This window comes from Lagenorhynchus albirostris, chromosome 15 (genome assembly GCF_949774975.1).
Source record: "Lagenorhynchus albirostris chromosome 15, mLagAlb1.1, whole genome shotgun sequence".
Taxonomy (NCBI): domain Eukaryota; kingdom Metazoa; phylum Chordata; class Mammalia; order Artiodactyla; family Delphinidae; genus Lagenorhynchus; species Lagenorhynchus albirostris.
In genome coordinates this window covers 22,526,858-22,548,302 of record NC_083109.1, presented here as the reverse complement: position 1 = coordinate 22,548,302, position 21,445 = coordinate 22,526,858, and the positions used below count along the sequence as shown (strand labels likewise).

General features: G+C 37.0%; 1 protein-coding gene across 2 annotated transcripts in view; it reads right to left on the bottom strand.

The window, feature by feature from the left end:
• Positions 1–21,445, bottom strand: part of SAMHD1 (SAM and HD domain containing deoxynucleoside triphosphate triphosphohydrolase 1) — a 62,896-nt gene that overhangs the window by 14,366 nt on the left and 27,085 nt on the right. For both annotated transcript variants that reach the window (XM_060124605.1, XM_060124604.1), the window contains exons 5-11: positions 20,938–21,053; positions 18,880–18,950; positions 14,566–14,724; positions 13,133–13,233; positions 12,849–12,957; positions 12,040–12,131; positions 10,546–10,661 (exon numbers count right to left, since the gene is read on the bottom strand). In XM_060124605.1, coding sequence (XP_059980588.1) covers positions 10,546–10,661; positions 12,040–12,131; positions 12,849–12,957; positions 13,133–13,233; positions 14,566–14,724; positions 18,880–18,950; positions 20,938–21,053 — 764 coding nt within the window. The remainder of the gene's footprint in view (positions 1–10,545; positions 10,662–12,039; positions 12,132–12,848; positions 12,958–13,132; positions 13,234–14,565; positions 14,725–18,879; positions 18,951–20,937; positions 21,054–21,445) is intronic.

Below are 21,445 nucleotides of genomic sequence, written 5' to 3'. Positions count from 1 at the left end.
TTTTTGAGGAAACATTTGAAAATTACAGACATCAATACCTTTCACTCCTAAATACTTCAGCATGTACCTTCCAAGAACAAGAACGTCCCCCAACATAACCACAATCATGCCAAGAAATTTAATACTGATATAAAAATATCTGACATACAATCTATATCTGAATTTGCTTAATTGTTCCAATAATGCAATTTATGAATTTTTGTTGCTGTTTAGAGAAACCAATCAAGTATTATGGATGACATTAGTTATCGTGTTTTATAGTCTCCTCCCATCTAGAACTAGGATAATTTCCCTGACTTCTTTCACGATGTTGACATTTTAGAAAAGTTCAGGCAGTCATTATGTAAAATGTCCCAGACTTTGAACTTGTTCGACTGCTTCTTCACCATTAGATTCAAGGAGAACACTGTTGTCGAGAACACTGTATAAGTGTTACAACATCTAAGAACACTATATAAGAGCTTGGCTCAGTGCATCACATCACAAGTCACGTAATGAGCTTTGTTATATTTATGGGTTATGTTAAGTTCCAACAGTTGGTTAAAGCAATAACCACCACCCCGCCCCGAATTTCTCTGTTATAAATGTATCTTTCCCTTTGTAATTAACAATCTGCAGGGTAATATTTTGAGAGAGTCTGACTATCCCAATAAGTTGTCAACCAATGGTTTAGCATTCATCGATAATCGTTCATTGAATCAATCACCGCATTTTGCAAAGTGAGTTTTATTAAAATGCCTTTTCTTGGCAAAATAAAATATTAGTAGTCTATGTCATTCACGTCACCCACAAATATATGTACCAATCCACGGTTAACACATTCCTCACCCTCTCAGTGATGCTGTCTACAAACCCCTCTCTCCATCTTTAGTTTTCATTATTCCTTTACACATTATACGCACAGTATGAAAAACAGAACAATTTTATTTTAACATAAACAAGACCAGGGGTGGGATGACCTGGGAGATTGGGATTGACATATATACACTAATACGTATAAAATATATAACTAATGAGAACCTGCAGTACAGCACAGGGAATTCCACTTAGTTGTACAGTAGAAACTAACAACATTGTAAAACAACTCTACCCCAATAAAAAACAACAGCAACAACAACAAAAAACAAGACCACGCTTTTCTTATCCATGCTTTTATCTACCCTATTCCCAGGTGAATTAAAGAAATGCTTTTCCCCATGACAGAATCTCACTTCCTGAAGGCCCGTCTAATCCCTGAGGTTCATCTCAAAAGGCACCTGATTGTGAAACCTTCCCTAATTCTTCCAAACCAGAGATGTAATTCCTCTTTGAACCCCATGGAACTCAACTGATACTCTTCTTATGCCTTTCATCTTATTCTACCAGGTACAGGTTTTGGGGTGGACTTATATTTTCATTTCTGTTGGCTAAATGGGTAAAAGAAGGATTACTGGATCACAGGATACATATATGTTTAAAAGAAAATGCTCAACTTTTCCCAAGTGGCTGTACCACCTGCATTCCCACCAGCCATGTACGAGAGTTCTATTTGTTCTACGTACATGTTTTCAGAAGAGTCATGTACAAAAGTGAACTGCTTGTCTATTAAATTTAATGACTAAAATATCACTAAAATAGTGTAAACAACATTCAACTTGGGATCAGAAGACTTGGTTTGAGTTCAGCTTTGCCATTTTTTAGGATAAGTTGCTTTCCCTCATTTGGCCTGTTTCCTCATTTGAGGGGTTTTAAGCAGATTATCTCTAAGGTTCTTTTGAATTTAACATTCTAAGACCTCAATTTAATTAAGGGATTTGGGGGTAGGGTCTTGCAGGGAAAGGGAGGGAAGGGGTACGGTCCACCTATTGCTTAGGAATATTGAGGGATAAAGACCAAGGTTTAGCATTGGTATTTGCTAAATGTATTAGCATTTAGAAAATGGTTACTTAAGACAGTGGTCATAACATTTGCAATGCTTAACATAGCTACATCCAGATAAGCTGAAACATCCATTAGAAATAGGAATTTAGGAAGCATTGAGAACAGATAAAGAAACAGCATATTCATATGATAGACTACTACTCAGCAATGAAAAGGAATGAACTACTGGTACATGCAATCTGGATAAATCTGAAATACATAATGCTGAGTGAAAGAAGCCTTACACAGAAGAATACATATGGTATGATTCCATTGATATAAAAGTCTAGCACAGGCAAATAGGTTGCTTCTCGGGGTGAGGTAGGGACAGGAATTGACTGGGACAGGGCATGAGGGAATTTTCTAAGGAGAAGATAAGGTTCTGTGTCCTGCATTTGTTTAGCAAATGTTACACTTACCATTTTTACATTTATACAGATTGCATGTAACTTTTACATCAAAAGAAAAAAATCTATAAACAATTAGTGAACTTTAGTTAATCTGCATGCTGAAGGAGTTAGGGTAAAGTATACTGACGTCTGAAATTTACTTTAAAATGCATCAAACCTTAGATAGATTAATAAATGGGTAGAGGGATGGTAGGTAATAAATATGTGATAAAGCAAGTCCAGTAAATGCTAGAATTTAGGTGGTGAGTATACAGGTTTTAACTGTAAAATTCTTTCAACATTGCTATATATTTTCAACACTTACCCCCAAAATGTGAAAAAACATTCTAAAAAATTTAAAAATAAGAAGTGAAGATTTGGGACTGCCCTGGTGGCACAGTGGATAAGACTCTGAGCTCCCAGTGAAGGGGTCCCGGGTTCGATCCCTCGTCAGGGAACAAGATCCCACATGCAGGCCGCAAATAAGAAGCCTGCCTGTCACAACTAAGGAGCTGGTGCAATCAAATAGATAAATAAAAGCAAATTGATTTAAAAAAAGAAGTGGAGATTTTTAAAGTAAAGATAAGGTGAGTTGCTTTTGGAAATGCAGCAAAAGTAAGGAAGGCTCTCACATGGTCCTATTCCTTCAAGGTCATGTAGTTAAGGACAATAAGGATTATATGACTGCTCAGAATAATACGCAAGAAAACTACAATGATCCCTGTCTGAAATGATGAAAGCTGGAAAGGCTATATGCTTGTTCTCCCATACTCTGGCAGATAAAGCACAAAAATGTAACCTAATTTCTTGTCTGGGATTTTTGACATTGTTACAACATCCAAGTATGTGATCAGTGAACTCATCTTACCGAATGGGGTAAAAACCAGTTTGGGTGTTCTAGAACTTTCATGGTGAGCAAGAGCTATGTATTGTCATGAGCACTTAAGACCTCATTAAAATGTATGATATTTTAATGGTTTGTCAGTTAACCCCAAAGTGTATAAAATGCAGAATTCATTTCTTTTCACCAAAAGATAATTTAAATGTAATATAATGTTACAGGATGAATGGCTGGGACTGGTCTCTGAGGAAAACTGAAGATGATTTTTTAAAACACAGCATCACTTGCTTCATTATGAGCAAAAGTTAAAAATAAATATCCAGGGAGGCGCCTTCAAGATGGCAGAGGAATAAGATATGGAGATCACCTTCCTCCCCACTTATACATCAAAACTACATCTACATGTGGAACAACTCCTACAGAACACCTACTGAACGCTGGCAGAAGACCTCAGATTTCCCCAAAGGCAAGAAACTCCCCACATACCTGGCTGTTTGGCTGACACGTTCTGGTGCTCTGGCTGCGTGTCAGGCCTGAGCCTCTGAGGTGGGAGAGCCCAGTTCAGGACATTGGTCCAGCAGAGACCTCCTGGCCCCATGTAATATCAAACGGCGAAATGTCTCCCAGAGATCTCCATCTCAATGCTAAGACCCAGCTCCACCCAATGACCAGCAAGCTACAGCGATGGACACCCTATGCTAAACAACTGCAAGACAGGAACACAATCCCACCCATTAGCAGAGAGGCTGCCTAAAATCATAATAAGATCACAGACACCCTAAAACACACCATCAAATGCAGTCCTGCCCACCAGAAAGACAAGATCCAGCCTCATCCACCAGAACACCGGCACCAGTCCACTCCACCACGAAGCCTACACAACCCACTGAACCAACCTTACCCACTGGGAGCAGACACCAAAAACAAGAGAAACTACGAACCTGCAGCCTGTGAAAAGGAGACCCCAAACACAGTAAGTTAAGCAAAATGAGAAGACAGAGAAACATACAGCAGATGAAGGAGCAAGGTAAAAACCCACCAGACCAAATAAATGAAGAGGAAATAGGCAGTCTACCTGAAAAAGAATTCAGAGTAATGATAGTACAGATGATCTAAAATCTTGGAAATAGAATGGAGAAAATACAAGAAACGTTTAACAAGGACCTAAAAGAACTAAAGAGCAAACAAACAATGATGAACAACACAATAAATGAAATTAAAAATTCTCTAGAAGGAATCAATACCAGAATAACTGAGGCAGAAGAATGGAAAAGTGACCTGGAAGATAAAATAATGGAAATAACTACAACAGAGCACAATAAATAAAAAAGAATGAAAAGAATTAAGGACAGTCTCAGAGACCTCTGGGACAACATTAAATGCACCAACGTTCAAATTATAGGGGGTCCCAGAAGAAGAAGAGAAACAGAAAGGGACTGAGAAAATATTTGAAGAGATTATAGTTGAAAACTTCCCGAATATGGGTAAGCAAATAGTCAATCAAGTCCAGGAAGTGCAGAGAGTCCCATATAGGATAAATCCAAGGAGAAACATGCCAAAACACATATTAATCAAATGATCAAAAATTAAATACAAAGAAAAAATATTAAAAGCAGCAAGGGAAAAGCAACAAATAACATACAAGGGAATCCCCATAAGGTTAACAGCTGATCTTTCAGCAGAAACTCCGCAAGCCAGAAGGGAGGCAGGACATATTTAAAGTGATGAAAGGCAAAAACCTACAACCAAGATTACTGTACCCAGCAAGGTTCTCATTCAGATTCGACGGAGAAATTAAAACCTTTACAGACAAGCAAGAGCTAAGAGAATTCAGCACCACCAAACCAGCTTTACAACAAATGCTAAAGGAACTTCCCTAGGCAGGAAACACAAGAGAAGGAAAACACCTACAATAACAAACACAAGACAATTAAGAAAATGGTCATAGGAACATACATATCAATAGCTACCTTAAATGTAAATGCATTAAATGCTCCAACCAAAAGACATAGACTGGCTGAATGGATACAAAAACATGACCCGTATATATGTTGTCTACAAGAGACCCACTTCAGACCTAGGGACACATACAGACTGAAAGTGAGGGGATGGCAAAAGATATTCCATGCAAATGGAAATCAAAAGAAAGCTGGAGTAGCAATTCTCATATCAGATAAAATAAAGAATGTTACAAGAGACAAGGAAGGACACTACATAATGATCAAGGGATCAATCCAAGAAGAAGATATAACAATTGTAAATATTTATGCACCCAACACAGGAGCACCTCTATACATAAGGCAACTGCTAACAGCCATAAAAGGGGAAATCGATAGCAACACAATAATAGTAGGGGACTTTAACACCCCACTTTAACCAATGGACAGATCATCCAAAATGAAAATAAATAAGGAAACACAAGATTTAAATGATACATTAAAAAAGATGGACTTAATTGATATTTATAGGACATCCCATTCCAAAACAACAGAATACACTTTCCTCTCAAGTGCTCATGGAACATTCTCCAGGATAGATCAAATCTTGGGTCACAAATCAAGCCTTGCTAAATTTAAGAAAATTGAAATCGTATCAAGTATCTTTTCTGACTACAATGCCATGAGACTAGATATCACTTACAGGAAAAAATCTGTAAAAAATACAAACATATGGAGGCTAAACAATATACTGCTAAATAACCAAGAGATCACTGAAGAAATCAAAGAGGTAATCAAAAAATACCTAGAAACAAATGTCAATGAAAACATGATGACCCAAAACCTATGAGATGCAGCAAAAGCAGTTCTAAGAGGAAAGTTTATAGCAATACAATCCTACCTCAAGGAACAAGAAACATCTCAAATAAACAACCTAATTTTATACCTAAAGCAAATATAGAAAGAAGAACAAAAAACCCCAAAGTTAGCAGAAGGAAAGAAATCATAAAGATCAGATCAGAAATAAATGAAAAAGAAATGAAGGAAATGATAGCAAAGATCAATAAAAGTGAAAGCTGGTTCTTTGAGAGGATAAACAAAATTGATAGCCATTAGCCAGACTTATCAAGAAAAAAAGGAAGAAGACTCAAATCAAGAGAATTAGAAATGAAAAAGGAGAAGAAACAACTGACACTGCAGAAACAAAAAGGATCATGAGAGATTATTACAAGCAACTATATGCCAATAAAACAGACAACCCGGAAGAAATGGACAAACTCTTAGAAAAGCACAACCTTCTGAGACTGAACCAGGAAGAAACAGAAAATATAAGCACACCAATCACAAACACTGAAATTGAAACTGTGATTAAAAATCTCCCAACAAACAAAAGCCCAGGACCAGATGGCTTCACAGGCAAATTCTATCAAACATTTAGAGAAGAGCTAACACCTATCCTTCTCAAACTCTTCCAAAATATAGCAGAGGGAGGAACACTCCCAAACTCATTCTACAAGTCCACTGTCACCCTGATACCAAAACCAGACAAAGATGTCACAAAAAAAGAAAACTACAGGCCAATATCACTGATGAACATAGATGCAAAAATCCTCAACAAAATACTAGCAAACAGAATCCAACAGCACATTAAAAGGATCATACACCATGATCAAGTGGGGTTTATCCCAGGAATGCAACGATTCTTCAATATACGCAAATCAATCAATGTGATAAACCATATTAACAAATTGAAGGAGAAAAACCATATGATCATCTCAATAGATGCAGAAAAAGCTTTTGACAAAATTCAACACTTATGATAAAAACCCTCCAGAAAGTAGGCATAAAGCGAACTTACCTCAACATAATAAAGGTCATGTATGACAAACCCACAGCCAACATTGTTCTCAATGCTGAAAACCTGAAACCATTTCCACTAAGACCAGGAGCAAGACAAGGTTGCCCACTCTTACCACTATTATTCAACATAGTATTGGAAGTTTTAGCCACAGCAATCAGAGAAGAAAAAGAAATAAAAGGAATCCAAATTGGAAAAGAAGAACTAAAAGTGTCACTGTTTGCAGATGACATGATACTATACATAGAGAATCCTAAAGATGCTACTAGAAAACTACTAGAGCTAATCAATGAATTTGGTAAAGCAGCAGGATACAAAATTAATGCACAGAATTCTCTTGCATCCCTATACACTAATGATGAAAAATCTGAAAGAGAAATTAAGGAAACACTCCCATTTACCACTGCAACAAAAAGAATAAAATACCTAGGAATAAACCTACCTAAGGATGACAAAAGACCTGTATGCAGCAAACTATAAGACACTGAGGAAAGAAATTAAAGATGATACCAACTGATGGAGAGATATATCATGTTCTTGGATTGGAAGAATCAATATTGTGAAAATGACTATACTACCCAAAGCAGTCTACAGATTCAATGCAATCCCTATCAAGCTACCAATGGCATTTTTCACAGAACTAGAACAAAAAATTTCACAATTCATATGGAAACACAAAAGACCACGAATAGCCAGAGCAATCTTGAGAAAGAAAAACGGAGCTGGAGGAATCAGGCTCCCTGACTTCAGACTATACTACAAAGCTACAGTAATCAAGACAGTATGGTACTGGCACAAAATCAGAAATATAGATCAATGGAACAGGATAGAAAGCCCAGAGATAAACCCACACACATATGGTCACCTTATCTTTGATAAAGGAGGCAAGAACATATAATGGAGAAAAGACAGCCTCTTCAATAAGTGGTGCTGAGAAAACTGGACAGCTACATGTAAAAGAATGAAATTAGAACACTCCCTGACACCACACACAAAACTAAACTCAAAATGGATTAAAGACCTAAATGTAAGGCCAGACACTATAAAACTCTTAGAGGAAAACATAGGCAGAACACTCCATGATATAAATCACAGCAAGATCCTTTCTGACCCACCTCCCAGAGTAATGGTAATAAAAACAAAAATAAACAAACAGGACCTAATGAAGCTTAAAAGCTTTTGCATAGCAAAGGAAACTATAAACAAGACGAAAAGGCAACCCTCAGAATGGGAGAAGATATTTGCAAACAAATCAATGGACAAAGGATTAATCTCCAAAATATATAAACAGCTCATGCAGCTCAATGTTAAAAAAACAAACAACCCAATCCAAAACTGGGCAGAAGACCTAAATAGACATTTCTCCAAAGAAGATATACAGATTGTCAACAAACACATGAAAGGATGCTCAACATCACTAATCATTAGAGACATGTAAATCAAAACTACAATGAGGTATCACCTCACACCAGTCAGAATGGTCATCATCAAAAAATCTACGAACAATAAATGCTGGAGAGGGTGTGGAGAAAAGGGAACCCTCTTGCACTGTTGGTGGGAACGTAAATTGATACAGCCACTATGGAGAACAGCATGCAGGTTCATAAAAAACTAAAAATAGAACTACCATATGACCTAGCAATCCCACTACTGGGCATATACCCTGAGAAAATCATAATTCAAAAAGAGTCATGTTGGCTTCCCTGGTGGCGCAGTGGTTGGGAGTCCGCCTGCCGATGCAAGGGACATGGGTTCGTGCCCTGGTCCGGGAAGATCCCACATGCCGCGGAGCGGCTGGGCCTGTGCGCCATGGCCACTGAGCCTGCGCGTCTGGAGCCTGTGCTCCACAACGGGAGAGGCCACAACAGTGAGAGGCCCGCGTATGGCAAAAAAAAAAAAAAAAAAAAAAAAAAAGTCATGTACCACAATGTTCACTGCAGTTCTATTTACAATAGCCAGGACATGGAAGCAAACTAAGTGTCCATTGACAGATGAATGGATAAAGAAGATATGGCTCATATATACAATGGAATATTACTCAGCCATAAAAGAAACGAAATTGAGTTATTTGTAATGAGGTGGATGGACCTAGAGTCTGTCATACAGAGTGAAGTAAGTCAGAAAGAGAAAAACAAATACCATATGCTAACACATATATATGGAATCTTAAAAAAAAAAAAAGGTTCTGAAGAACCTAGGGGCAGGACAGGAATAAAGACGCAGACATAGAGAATGGACTTGAGGACACAGGGAGGGGGAAGGGTAAGCTGGGACAAAGTGAGAGAGTGGCATGGACATATATACACTACCAAATGTAAAATAGCTAGCTAGTGGGAAGCAGCCGCATAGCACACGGAGATCAGCTCGGTGCTTTGTGACCACCTAGAGGGGTGGGATAGGGAGGGTGGGAGGGAGGGAGTTGCAAGAGGGAAGAGATATGGGGACATATGTATATGTATAACTGATTCACTTTGTTATACAGCAGAAACTAACACACCATTGTAAAGCAATTATACTCCAATAAAGATGTTTAAATAAATAAATATCCACAGCTTGCTCACATTGTCTTATAATCTCTTCTTCCATTCCTATCCACACAACAATGGGAGACTAGTATACCTGCTATGCTGTTATTAAAACAAAACACAGAAACAATTTAGATACATTATCCCCTATAAGTAACTTTGTCATCAGTCCAACCCAGATTAATTAACAAGCAAAAAGCAAACTCACTTGTCACATTATAAACTGTAAGTACTTAAGTACAGTGTTGTCAGTGTACACAGACATTTGATACAGGGAATCACCATTTCACTTCTAATCTTTGATTTAGTTATGATTGGAAAATGACTAAAAATTTACAAGTGTAATGGGGACTCTCTATATTATATGTATATAAAATAAAATCTAGCAGAGATGGAGCAGGAAGTTGATCTTGGTTGTGTCTGAGGCCACTCAGTTTCTGTTGTTCTTGCTTGGTTCAGAGCCTCCAGCCTTTCCACTGATTCTGTCATGTTGTTTTTAGTTAAGCAGAGACAGTTTTAGGATTTGCAACTAAGAACTCTGACTGGTACACGCTTTTTGGTTTACCTCTTTTGCTTTACTGATCTTTATTTCTCAGTCTACACTTTCCCACATTAAAGAATCAGCTGCAACCCCTCACCTCTCTTCCTTCACACCCTAAGCCGCAGAGTTTGTTTCTGCTGAAATGTTTCTCACATCCTGTGTTTTGCAACAAAAATCATGTTAAAAGGGCAAGTCAGCTTTTTGATACTAGTATGGTATTAGTCCAGCTGTATTATAAGTTAAATAATAATTTGAGTACTTATGTGCCAAGTACTATTCCTGGTGCTACATGCCTCATTGAAGCATCACAACAGAACTATATGCTAGGTGTCATTACTCCCATCTTAGATGAGGAAACTAAGGTTCAGAGAGGTTAAATAACTTTATTAAGGTTACCTTGTTAGTACAAAGCAGAGATAAAACTCAAATCCAATAGTATACAATCACTTTAGAAGCTAAATACATTGGAATGTTTGGAAAATAACTCATCTGCAATCCAGGGTAAGTTTATACTTTATCTGAGATGGACCACCTATGTTACCTTCTAGTTCTTACCTGTCAGCTTAGTGAAGGCTTCCATGTCATCAATTGCTGTAGAAATGTGATACTTTTTTCCTTCAGAACCTGTTATCTCTATGTAAGGGTCTGCTTCGAGGAAGGCATCTGTAATCCTAAAGATCATTTTATAAACATTTATGCTTATGAGAAATTTTGAATATTTGTTTTATGCCTTGCTTAAAGTTAAGAAAATCTTTCTACTTTAGGGAAATAAAATCTTGAGACACAATGTTCTAAAGACAACTGCTTCTCAGACTTACAGATATAGAGAACAAACTAGTGGTTACCAGTGGGGAGAGGGAAGTGGGGAGGGGTAATATAGGGATAGTGGATTAAGAGGTATAAACTATTAGGTATAAAATAAGCTACAAGGATATATTGTACAATGAGGAATACAGCTAATATTTTATAATAGCTATAAATGGAATACAACCTTTAAAAGTTGTGAATCACTATATTGTACACCTGCAACTTATAATTTTTAAAAAAGCAAAAAAAAAAAGACAACTGCTTCTCAATCATGCTAAATAAATCCATGGTGATTTGTGAACTACTACATTTACTGTGTTCCAGGCATTATAACAGAGCTTTAAATACATCATCTTATTTAATCTTTCCAACTATAAGATAGATGTAATCAGCCTCAATTTTACAGATGTAGAAATTAAGGAATTTTCATTTAATCAAGTTAGGAAGAAGTGGTACCAGGCTTTGTACCTACATCTCTCTGATTCTCCACATTAAAAACAAACAAAACAACAAAATCTCTTACCAAAGTGACAACTATACAAATAGGAGAAAGAATTCTAACCAGTGTGCTCATGAGAAGAGATGAGGAAAAGAGTAGAAAAGAAGGTAAATTTTCTCAACACAAATGTTAAATATGAACATGAAAGGCTTAAAATAAATCAATTTAAAACTATTTTAGAGACATGGAATTAACTTGACTCACACCCAACTTTTGGTAATTCCTCATGGGGTCTTTGAGTCACACAGAGACCTGGCTGTACTTTTCTGCTTTGGTTCTGACTGGATCAGGGAGAAGAGGTGAAATTCCTGTAGGTTTTACTATTTGCTACTAATTTTGATAACTGACAGGGTAAGGAGCGACATTAATCTTAATCTTTAAAATTCATTTTTGTCATTAATTTCAGAATATCAATTATCCACGTCCCACCTCTCACCTCCATGACTAATATCTGGTACCTAAGCGACTACCTGTGCGGAGGTCTAAGCCATCCCAGCGTGGCCTCCTTCCTGCCTAGCCTAAACCCCATCTTCTGCTTGAATCTATCCTCTTTACCCACTTTCCTCCTCACCTCTAATGAAGTTCACTTTCTGCTAGTTTTTATTTGTTTAAGCGAACCATTTTAGGTTTGTTCACTTAAAATTCACTTGAATTTACCTAGAAATCTCAACTTGACCCAAGTATGATACTCTAGCAAAGCATCATGGAAAATTTTATAGGGAAATAACAATCGAATTTCTTACATTGTATCAATGATGTTGCCAACTTTGTGTTGATAAGCTCTGCGATGCAAAGAGTTGCGTGTGTGGAACATGTCATACAGGTTTCCAACCTCCTGCAGAAGAATGTGGAACAATGTAGGATCAGATTAGGGATCTTCCCGGACCGGGGCACGAACCCGTGTCCCCTGCATCGGCAGGCGGACTCTCAACCACTGCACCACCAAGGAAGCCCTACTGAGTGTTTTAACTCAGTGACACATTCTGTTTTAGGCATCTTAAATATAGTCTTTAAATTTCCCAATACCTCTAGAAATTAGGTATTATTATTCTTATAGTCTTCATTCTCAAGAGAAAGACCTTCTATAGTATAATACTGTAATGTTCTTTAGTTACATGATTCTAACCTAGCATGGGACCTAATGATTTTAGGATTTTAACTACCATGAAACACGTAATATAGTGATTAAGGATAATACTCAAGCCAAACTTCCTGGATTGAAATTCCAATTCTGCCATTAATTGTATGTCTTCTCTGTGCTTCAATCTGCTCATCTGTTAAATGGGATAATAACAGTAGCTATTCCATAGGGTGGAGGAGGATTGAGTTAATCCCTCTAAAGCACAACATTCAATAAATGTCTATCATAATTTTATTATTATTTAACAATGCAGTAAAAGTGAAAAGAGCCTTAAGATACTTCCAAATGCTAAGCATGAAGTAAAGAGATTGACAATTTACCAGGTAGTGATTTTTCCAAATTAGTTAAAGGTTATTTCTAGATTTCACACTAGGAACTATACCTTCCTCGTTGTTCTCTGACATAGCTTACCTTTTCTCTAGTACAAATGTGCTTCCTATCATCTACCTCACAGACACGGGCAAACTTAATAAAGCGCTTGTAATCAAAATTATTTTGGATTCCAAGATGATGGCAGTCCCTAGAAAGATTCCAAAGCAGAGAAATTAAATATTTCAACAAAGGAAACGGTACCTTAAATATCAACACTAAATTTATACAAGAATTTTATTTTGTTTGTTTATTTAAATAAAAATTGTATATATTTAAAGTATATAAGGATTTTAAACAACTTTTCTGAAGTGTTCAGTGCATACCTGGCAAAATAATCCCATTTGTCCACATCAATGCCATTTCTTTTATTGGCCACTATCTCATAAAGGAAGCTTTTTTCTTTAGGACGCCCTTTATATAGCCACTGGAAGACAAGAAAACCCACTGAAAGTTTTAGGATAGGAGCCAAATCTATTTGTAAGCAAAGCAAAGCAACTGTATTAATCTGAAAATTATAAACAGATATTTGAACGGAAGGTTAGGTAAGTGAGAAGGTTCTACTCATTCCTTCTTCCATTTAATTCCTAAATTAGTAGAAAAGGGAAAAGAAATGCTAAAGTGTGATACCCTGTTAATACTAAACCTTGTGCCTTCGGAAGGATCCTAACTCTATTACACTTCCCATAACCAACAAGCTTTCTTTCTTTTTTTTTTTTTTTTTTTACGCGGGCCTCTCACTGTTGTGGCCTCTCCCGTTGCGGAGCACAGGCTCCGGACGCGCAGGCTCAGCGGCCATGGCTCACGAATCTTCCCGGACCGGGGCACGAACCCGTGTCTCCTGCATCGGCAGGCGGACTCTCAACCACTGCGCCACCAGGGAAGCCCCAACAAGCTTTCTTGTTTAAAAATTTTAAAAAAATATAAGATCTAATTATGAACTAGTAAGAATGTTCCTTATATTCTAATGCTTAAATTCAGGCATGAAAATTGTATTGTCTTTCAAAGTAGCCACACATCTAGTCTAAATGATATGCACCATTCAAAGAATTTTTGGAACTCTGTATTTTGTTTGTTTGGGTTTTTTTGGCGGCGCAGTTTGGCCCGTGGGATCCTAGTTCCCCAACTAGGGACAGAAGCCGGGCCCTCAGCAGTGAAAGCATCACAGTCCTAACCAGTGGACTGCCAGGGAATTCCCAGGAGCTCTGTTTTTTGGAAACAGGATATTTGCTATAAAATCCACCTCTTTATCTTATGCCTTACAAGTAGCTTTGTATATTTTAAGGAAAAAAACTTTAAAAACCACAAAGGGAAATTCTTTTTTCTAAGTAAAATAAAAAAGATCAAAAAGGAAACAAAACATATTTCCCTCTAAACTAATTCAACTTTTTTCTAGGTCTTCACATATCTAAATATTTCAAATATGTTAATTTTAATGAATAAACAAGACATACTTCTACATTTTCCAAACTAAGTTACTTTAGGCTTCTATATAAAATACTGCATACATATTCATTAAAAATATTTATATATGTATTTTAATTTGGGGGATAACTTCTGAAGAACTCAGTTAAGAGCTGGAAGAACTATATAAGTCTTTTATTTTTTGCATTAAACAGTAGAAATGTATCACATATTTTATCATTTAGTCTCTCTAAAATAGCCAAATGTCACCTCTTCAAATAGATCTGAAGGAATCAAGCAGAGAGACTAGATGAAAGGAACCAGTCAGTTCAAATTAAGTTGTACACAAACTTACCTTTGAAGAATCTTTGATGGGTGACTCAGGTGGTCCTGTAATTTGTTCCTTGATAAACCAAATATCTTCTTCAGGGATGAGACCATACTGTTCCATGACATCTCTGAGTCCGTTAGAATTAACTAGGTGCTCAAACATCATAACCGAGCCCTGTTCATGCTGGGAAAAGTCAGCACAGTATGGTCTGTTGTAGACTCTAGTCCATCAGAGACCCCTCATTATTTAAATTACTCTTGGCTCCAGGTAATTCAGAGGTAAGGTTCTAATGCATGTTAATTATCAAGTTTTCAACTATAATCTTACAGATATTTTTAAAAATCTGTCAAATTTGTCTATATTGGGACTCCCCTGGTAGTCCAGTGGTTAAGAATCCTCCTTCCAATGCAGGGGATGCAGGTTCTATCCATGGTCAGGGATCTAAGATCCCACATGCTGTGGGGCAACTAAGCCCGCGAGCTCTAGAGCCTGTGTGCCACAACTGGAGAGCCCGCGAGCTGCAATGAAGAGCCCATGTGCTGCAAGGAAAGATCCCACATGCTGCAACGAAGACCCAATGCAGCCAAATAAATAAATAAATATCAGATGGGACTGGAAAAAAAAACCTCTATATTTTACCAGTCTATAAACCTTTACAAACTAGGTTCATCATTATTACATAAATGTTTAATGAGATATAATCATTTATAATACATAAGTATTGTACACTACAACTGAATATTACCAGATCATAAAGATAGAATAGGTTTTTTTTTTTTTTCTGAGATGTACCACTTGCAGAATCTTAGTTCCCGGACCAGGGATTGAACCCAGGCCCCAGCAGTGAAAGAGCTGAGTCCTAACCACTGGACCGCCAGGGAATTCCCAATAGAATACCATTTTAATGAATACCACTATAAAATTTAGTTGTATTGTTTCATCAGCTTTGGAATTTGTGAAGATGCAAGTTCTATTAGCATTTCCATCTACTGATAAAAAGGGGTAATTCCAGGGCTTCCCTGGTGGTGCAGTGGTTGAGAATCTGCCTGCCAATACAGGGGACACAGGTTCGAGCCCTGGTCTGGGGAGATCCCACATGCCGTGGAGCAACTAGGCCCGTGAGCCACAACTACTGAGCCTGCACGTCTGGAGCCTGTGCTCCGCAACAAGAGAGGCCACGACAGTGAGAGGCCCGCGCACCGCGATGAAGAGTAGCCCCCGCTCGCTGCAACTACAGAAAGCCCTCGCACAGAAACAAAGACCCAACACACCCCCAAATAAATAAAATATAAATTTAATTTTTAAAAAAGGGGGGGGTAATTCCAAACTTGCCAGTAAAAACAAAAATGTCTCAGAGCCCTGAAGTCAAGATCTGGACTGGAATCTCAAATTAGACTCATTTTACTCATCTGTCTCTGCTTGCTCATTTATAATCGTTATAAAGATCAAATGGCCCACTGGAGGGAGACATCACAGGTCTTAGCAAAAACAAACTCAAGAAACATGAAGACAAAACCCTGAATAGTCCTATATCTATTTTTTAACTGAATCAAGATATATATCAATTACATAGAGGAAAAACAGTAAGTTTATGAAATTTGGCAGCCATGGCCTTAATCAGGTGATTGAAGTTAATATTACCAGTAATGGCTTAAAAAGACCTTATGTGCCTCTAATGGGATACACTAAGAAGGTCACACGCGGCATTCTGCCAAAAACAGATAGTCTGACAGTATGAGGAAACCGAAAACTGAAACTCAAAGTAAGGGGCAATCCACAAAATAATCTACCTGTATACTTCAAAAAATGACAAGGTCATGAGAGATAAAGACGGAAGAATTGTTGCAGATCAAAAGAAACTAAAGAGAAATGGCAACTAAGGGTAATGTATGATGGATCAGGACCAAAAATGGTTTTCTTTCCCCTTTTCTATATGGACAGTTGTTGAAATTTGATAGAAAGTCTGTAAATTAGATAATAGTACTGTATCAATAATAATTTCCTGATTTTAATAAATGTACTGAGGTTATGTAAGAGAATGTTCTTATTTTTAGGAAATACCTACTGAAGCTTTAGGAATAAACGGGCATGCCTACAACATACTTTCAAATGGTTCAGAAAAAAACTTATACATACAGAAAAATTCAAGTTCCACAAAGATAGCACAGACAATAATAACTAAAATTATAAGCAACTTAGAAGTAAATATAATAAAAGATGTATAAAACCTTTATGGAGAAAATTACAACATTTATAATAGACGAGCAAAAGGCCAAAGATACCTAATAAAAGAAACAGCTGTCCTACCAGCTATCAAGACTTATTATAAAGAAGTAACAATTATGAAAAGTGTGGAATGCAACAGAATCCAGAAAGATTCATCATTACAGAATGTTAAAAAAATGTTGGGGTTGGTATCACAGAATCAGTGGGGACAGTGGTAGAGCGTTTGACTGCAGATCACTGGGGAAATTCAATAAACAATTATCCATATTAAAAAAGAAATCAGATTTCTACCACACATATGCAGAGAAATAAATTCCCATGAGGTAAGGACTTACATGTTAAAGGCAAAATATTTAAAGAAAAAGACTTGGGAATGGCTGAGTAGATCCTATTTCAATCGACCTTGTTGGAGAAAAAAACTAACTCTGGACAACTTCCTGAAGGTATTGGATTATGACCAAAAGCAGGCAGATGTTAGAGGGAAATAAACACTTGGAAGAGAAAGGCAGTGGGCAATATTCCAGTTCTTTAATGGCTTTTAGCCTGAGGGAGGCCCTAAGGCTGCAGAACTGGAGAGAAACTATCCATCTTACTAGGTTGAAGAACCAGAAATACTTCATCAAAATTTAAAATTTTTGTTTCTCAAAAGCCACCTTCATTAAAGAAATGAATTGGTAAGTCAGAGACTGGGGTGGGGACAGGGACTATATTCACAATACATGTATCTGACTATATATATAATTACTCAAATTGATAACTAAAAGGCAAACATTCAAATTTTTTAAATGAGTAAATGGAAAAACTCTTCACAAAAGATGATTTATCAATGACAAAGTACAGGAAATGGTACTCAACATACCACAGAGGATGCCAAAAAAAAAATCCTATAAGAGACCATTTCACACTCATTAGAAAGAATAACTTAAAAAACTAAATGTTGGGGAGGCTATGGAACAACAAGCACTCTCATATTGCTGGCAGAGTGTAAAATGGGAAACGTCCGGTAGTTGCTTATAAAGTTAAGTATCCATCTACTTGATGACCCAGCAATTCTACTCCTAGATGAACCTAAGACAAATGAAAACGTTTTCCATAAAAATCGTGTACAGTAACATGCATAGCATCTTTATTCATAACAGCCAAAAAACTGAAAACAACCCAAATTCTACAAAAGGAGAAAAAATAAAAAATCATAACTTATTCATACAATGGAATACTACCTCAGCAATGAGCAGGGACCGACAACTGATGCATGACACACCAATGAATCTCAAAATCATTGTGTTGAGTGAATAAGAGCAAGACACAAAAGAGTACCTATTATAGGATTCTACTCTTATCAATTCTAAGACAGGCAAAACTAGTCTTTATAAAAATCAGAAGGTAATAGTGGGAGGGAGATGTAGGAACTGACTGAAAAGGGTCACAAAGGAATTTTCCAGGAAGATGAAAATATTCTATATCTCAACTTGGGTAGTGGCTACATGGATGTATACATTTGTCAAAACTCACTGAACTGTACACTGAAGATCTGTACAACATATTGTATACGAATTACCTTTAAAGAGAGAGAGAAAAAATAGTGGTTGACATGTAAGAAGTGTTCAATATGAATTAATACCTTTTTCTACTCCAAATAATAGTGTGGCCCAAAATAGGAGTTGACCTAACTTTACTTCTCAAAAATTGATTCCAAAAATACAGGTCAGTCACCTGCAAATCTGTAAGTATAAAATGAACTTAGCTGGTATTAGTTACTTCATGGTCATACAAAATGAGTCAAAGCCAGAGTCAGCCTTTTATTTTTTATTTTATACTAGTGTGATAGAGTAGAAAGAGCATTAAATTAGCAGCTGGGAAACCTGGTTTTCTAGTGCTGGCTTTATCATTTAACAACTTTGTGATTTTTGGTGCATCAATACACCTCTATGAATTTCAAGTTCCTTTATACTTACGAAACTGGAGATAATTTCCTCCTTAGAGATTACTGTGAGGATCAAATGAAAGCATTATATATAAACACTCTGAAAAACTGTAAAAGGAAGAATACTTTAACACAGCAGTCATTGCTTAGTCTTTATTTTATTGACTATTAAATATATGAATACATACCGTCCATTTCACATCTGGGCGAGCAAGTGGAATAAATCTTCCATCGAACATATGAGAAAATGGCCCATGACCTTAAAAACAAAAGCAGCCTTAGAACAAGAAAAATGTTTGTAAATTGGTAAAATGTAAATCTTTTTAGTTAAACTTGAATATCAATAGAAATTAATAATCTATAAATACATCACAAAAGGAACAAACCCTTCCTTCCTATTTTCTAAAACAAGAGAACAGGAAGCAGAACAAATACAGGAAAGTAAGCTCTCCACTGAGGGGTCTCTGAGTCACCATAGTTTACATAAATCTGATAAAAGGACAGTTTTGTGTAACCAAAGGAATGTTAATGACAAAAACTTTTGGCTTCTTCAGATTATATATTGGTAGTGTTAGAACAGCAGTTTTAACACAATCCACTAGGGTTAGGAAGAAAATATTAGAACTTTATTACTCTCAACCTTTAAAAACATCTATTTTTATGTAAATTTTATAATGTATGTAATTTATTTTATAATAAATATACACATATCAGGGCTTATCTTGGGTCTTTACTGATGATATGGGCAATCAAAAGTGGAGATCACTACTTTATCTTATTCATAAGTGATCTTAACATTCCACAACATCTAGTAATATGAAACTTTGCTGAGGCACAACTCTGGATTATCAGAATTTCTGAAGGAGTTACAGTTGGCCCTCTGCATCCGCAGATTCAATCAACCTCGGACAAAAAAATATTCAGAAAAAAAAATTCCAGAAAGTTCCAAAAAGCAAAACTTGAATTTGCCAGGCTTGCTGGCAACTATTTACATATAGCTTACATTGTGCTGGTATTATAAGTAATTTAGAATTGATTTAAAGTACATGGGAGGATGTGTGTGGGTTATATGCAAATTTTATATAAGGGGCTTGAGCATCCAGGATTTTGGGGTTTTGGGGTTTTTTTTTTGTATCCGCAGGGGGTCCTGATAGATGGGAAAGGGAGCCTACCTGGACCAGCCCTGGGCCTTTTTGCATGTTGCAGTCTGTACACAAAGGCTTGTTACTATAGAGCTCAGACTCCTAGAAATTGGCAAAAGTTTCCAATGATTCCCTCTCAAAATACCAAAAATCTGTTAAATTTATGATCTAGGGCTGATACTGGTCCTACTGAAATCTCCAAGGGGACATGCTGAAGAGCGTGCCCTATGCCTTTAAGTATCTGGCTACTGAAACCTCCCTTTCCCTGCACTGAGGGCACATGCAAACTCTTAGGATCCTCCAACAGGTAGGAATAAATTACAAGGCTAGGGCTTCCCTGGTGGCACAGTGGTTGAGAGTCCGCCTGCTGATGCAGGGGACACGGGTTCGTGCCCCGGTCCGGGAGGATCCCACATGCCACGGAGCGGCTGGGCCTGTGAGCTATGGCTGCTGAGCCTGCGCGTCAGGAGCTTGTGCTCCACAATGGGAGAGGCCACAACAGTGAGAGGCCCGCGTACAGAGAGAAAAAAAAAAAAAAAAAAAAATTACAAGGATAGGGGAAAAATCTCCTGTGATAAAAGAGAACAGTCCTTTTTCTCTTTCTTTGACCATGGAAAAGGATGATATTCTTCTACTTGGATTTAAGTGGCCCAAGACCTCACATGGGTCAGGGAAGAAAAGAAGTTCTCTAAATCCGTTGTTAATCTGTTAGAGCAGATTATGTATTCTAGGTGTGAGAAGAATAGATTTGACAAATTATCTAAAGGAAAATGGCAATTTTATTTCAACCAAGATAAAGGAAAAATCAAATTCACATCATCCAACACACAGTAGTCAGAAAAAAATCACTATCAGAAAGTCCCTTCATATAACCTGCAACAAAGATGTTTAACATGGGAAATTCACTGAAAGCCTACAAAAAAAAATAGCAATGCTTTGGGCTTATGAATCATTCTAGGAAGAAGCAATGGCACATTTACATTAATGTTAACTGAAGAATTAAAACACAACTTTCATATTCTCCTAGTTAGTTGGATTTTTTAATTTCAAAGAGAGGTACCATGTGGTTTTTACATTAGAACTCTGGCTCTTTGAACTGCTTACCGAGATCATGACAAAGACCAGCGATCTGAACACAGAGCATATCTCGTTCACTTATCTGCAGCTCTGGTTGTTTTTCACTCAGTTCACGAACTAGACGTCCTGCTAGATACCCTACGCTGCAGAGCGGAAAAAACAAAACAAAAATGAAAAAATTACTCTTCTGTTTGAAAGATGAGCGACTGTTAAGATTTGTATTTGTCCTTGATAAATCCTTAAGGAGGCTGTGAATTAGACTTTGGGTGAAGGAGCCTTCCCAGCAGTTTGAGTATAAAAAGCCCTCTTTTCCCCTTTTTTGTTTCAGAGTCTACCTGATTGAACTAGCTATAGGCTCAGTCTCAGGTCATTTTGGGCTGTATTACATTTCTGATTTGTAGGGATTTGCAAGACAAAGACAGTTGTTTTTAATTCCCCAAAGAACTGCTCTGCTGCCTAAATGATTTTAAAAGATTGATTTGCCCAACTACATTTTCTTTAATTTGATTATTATTAGCTTCTGAATATTAGCCCC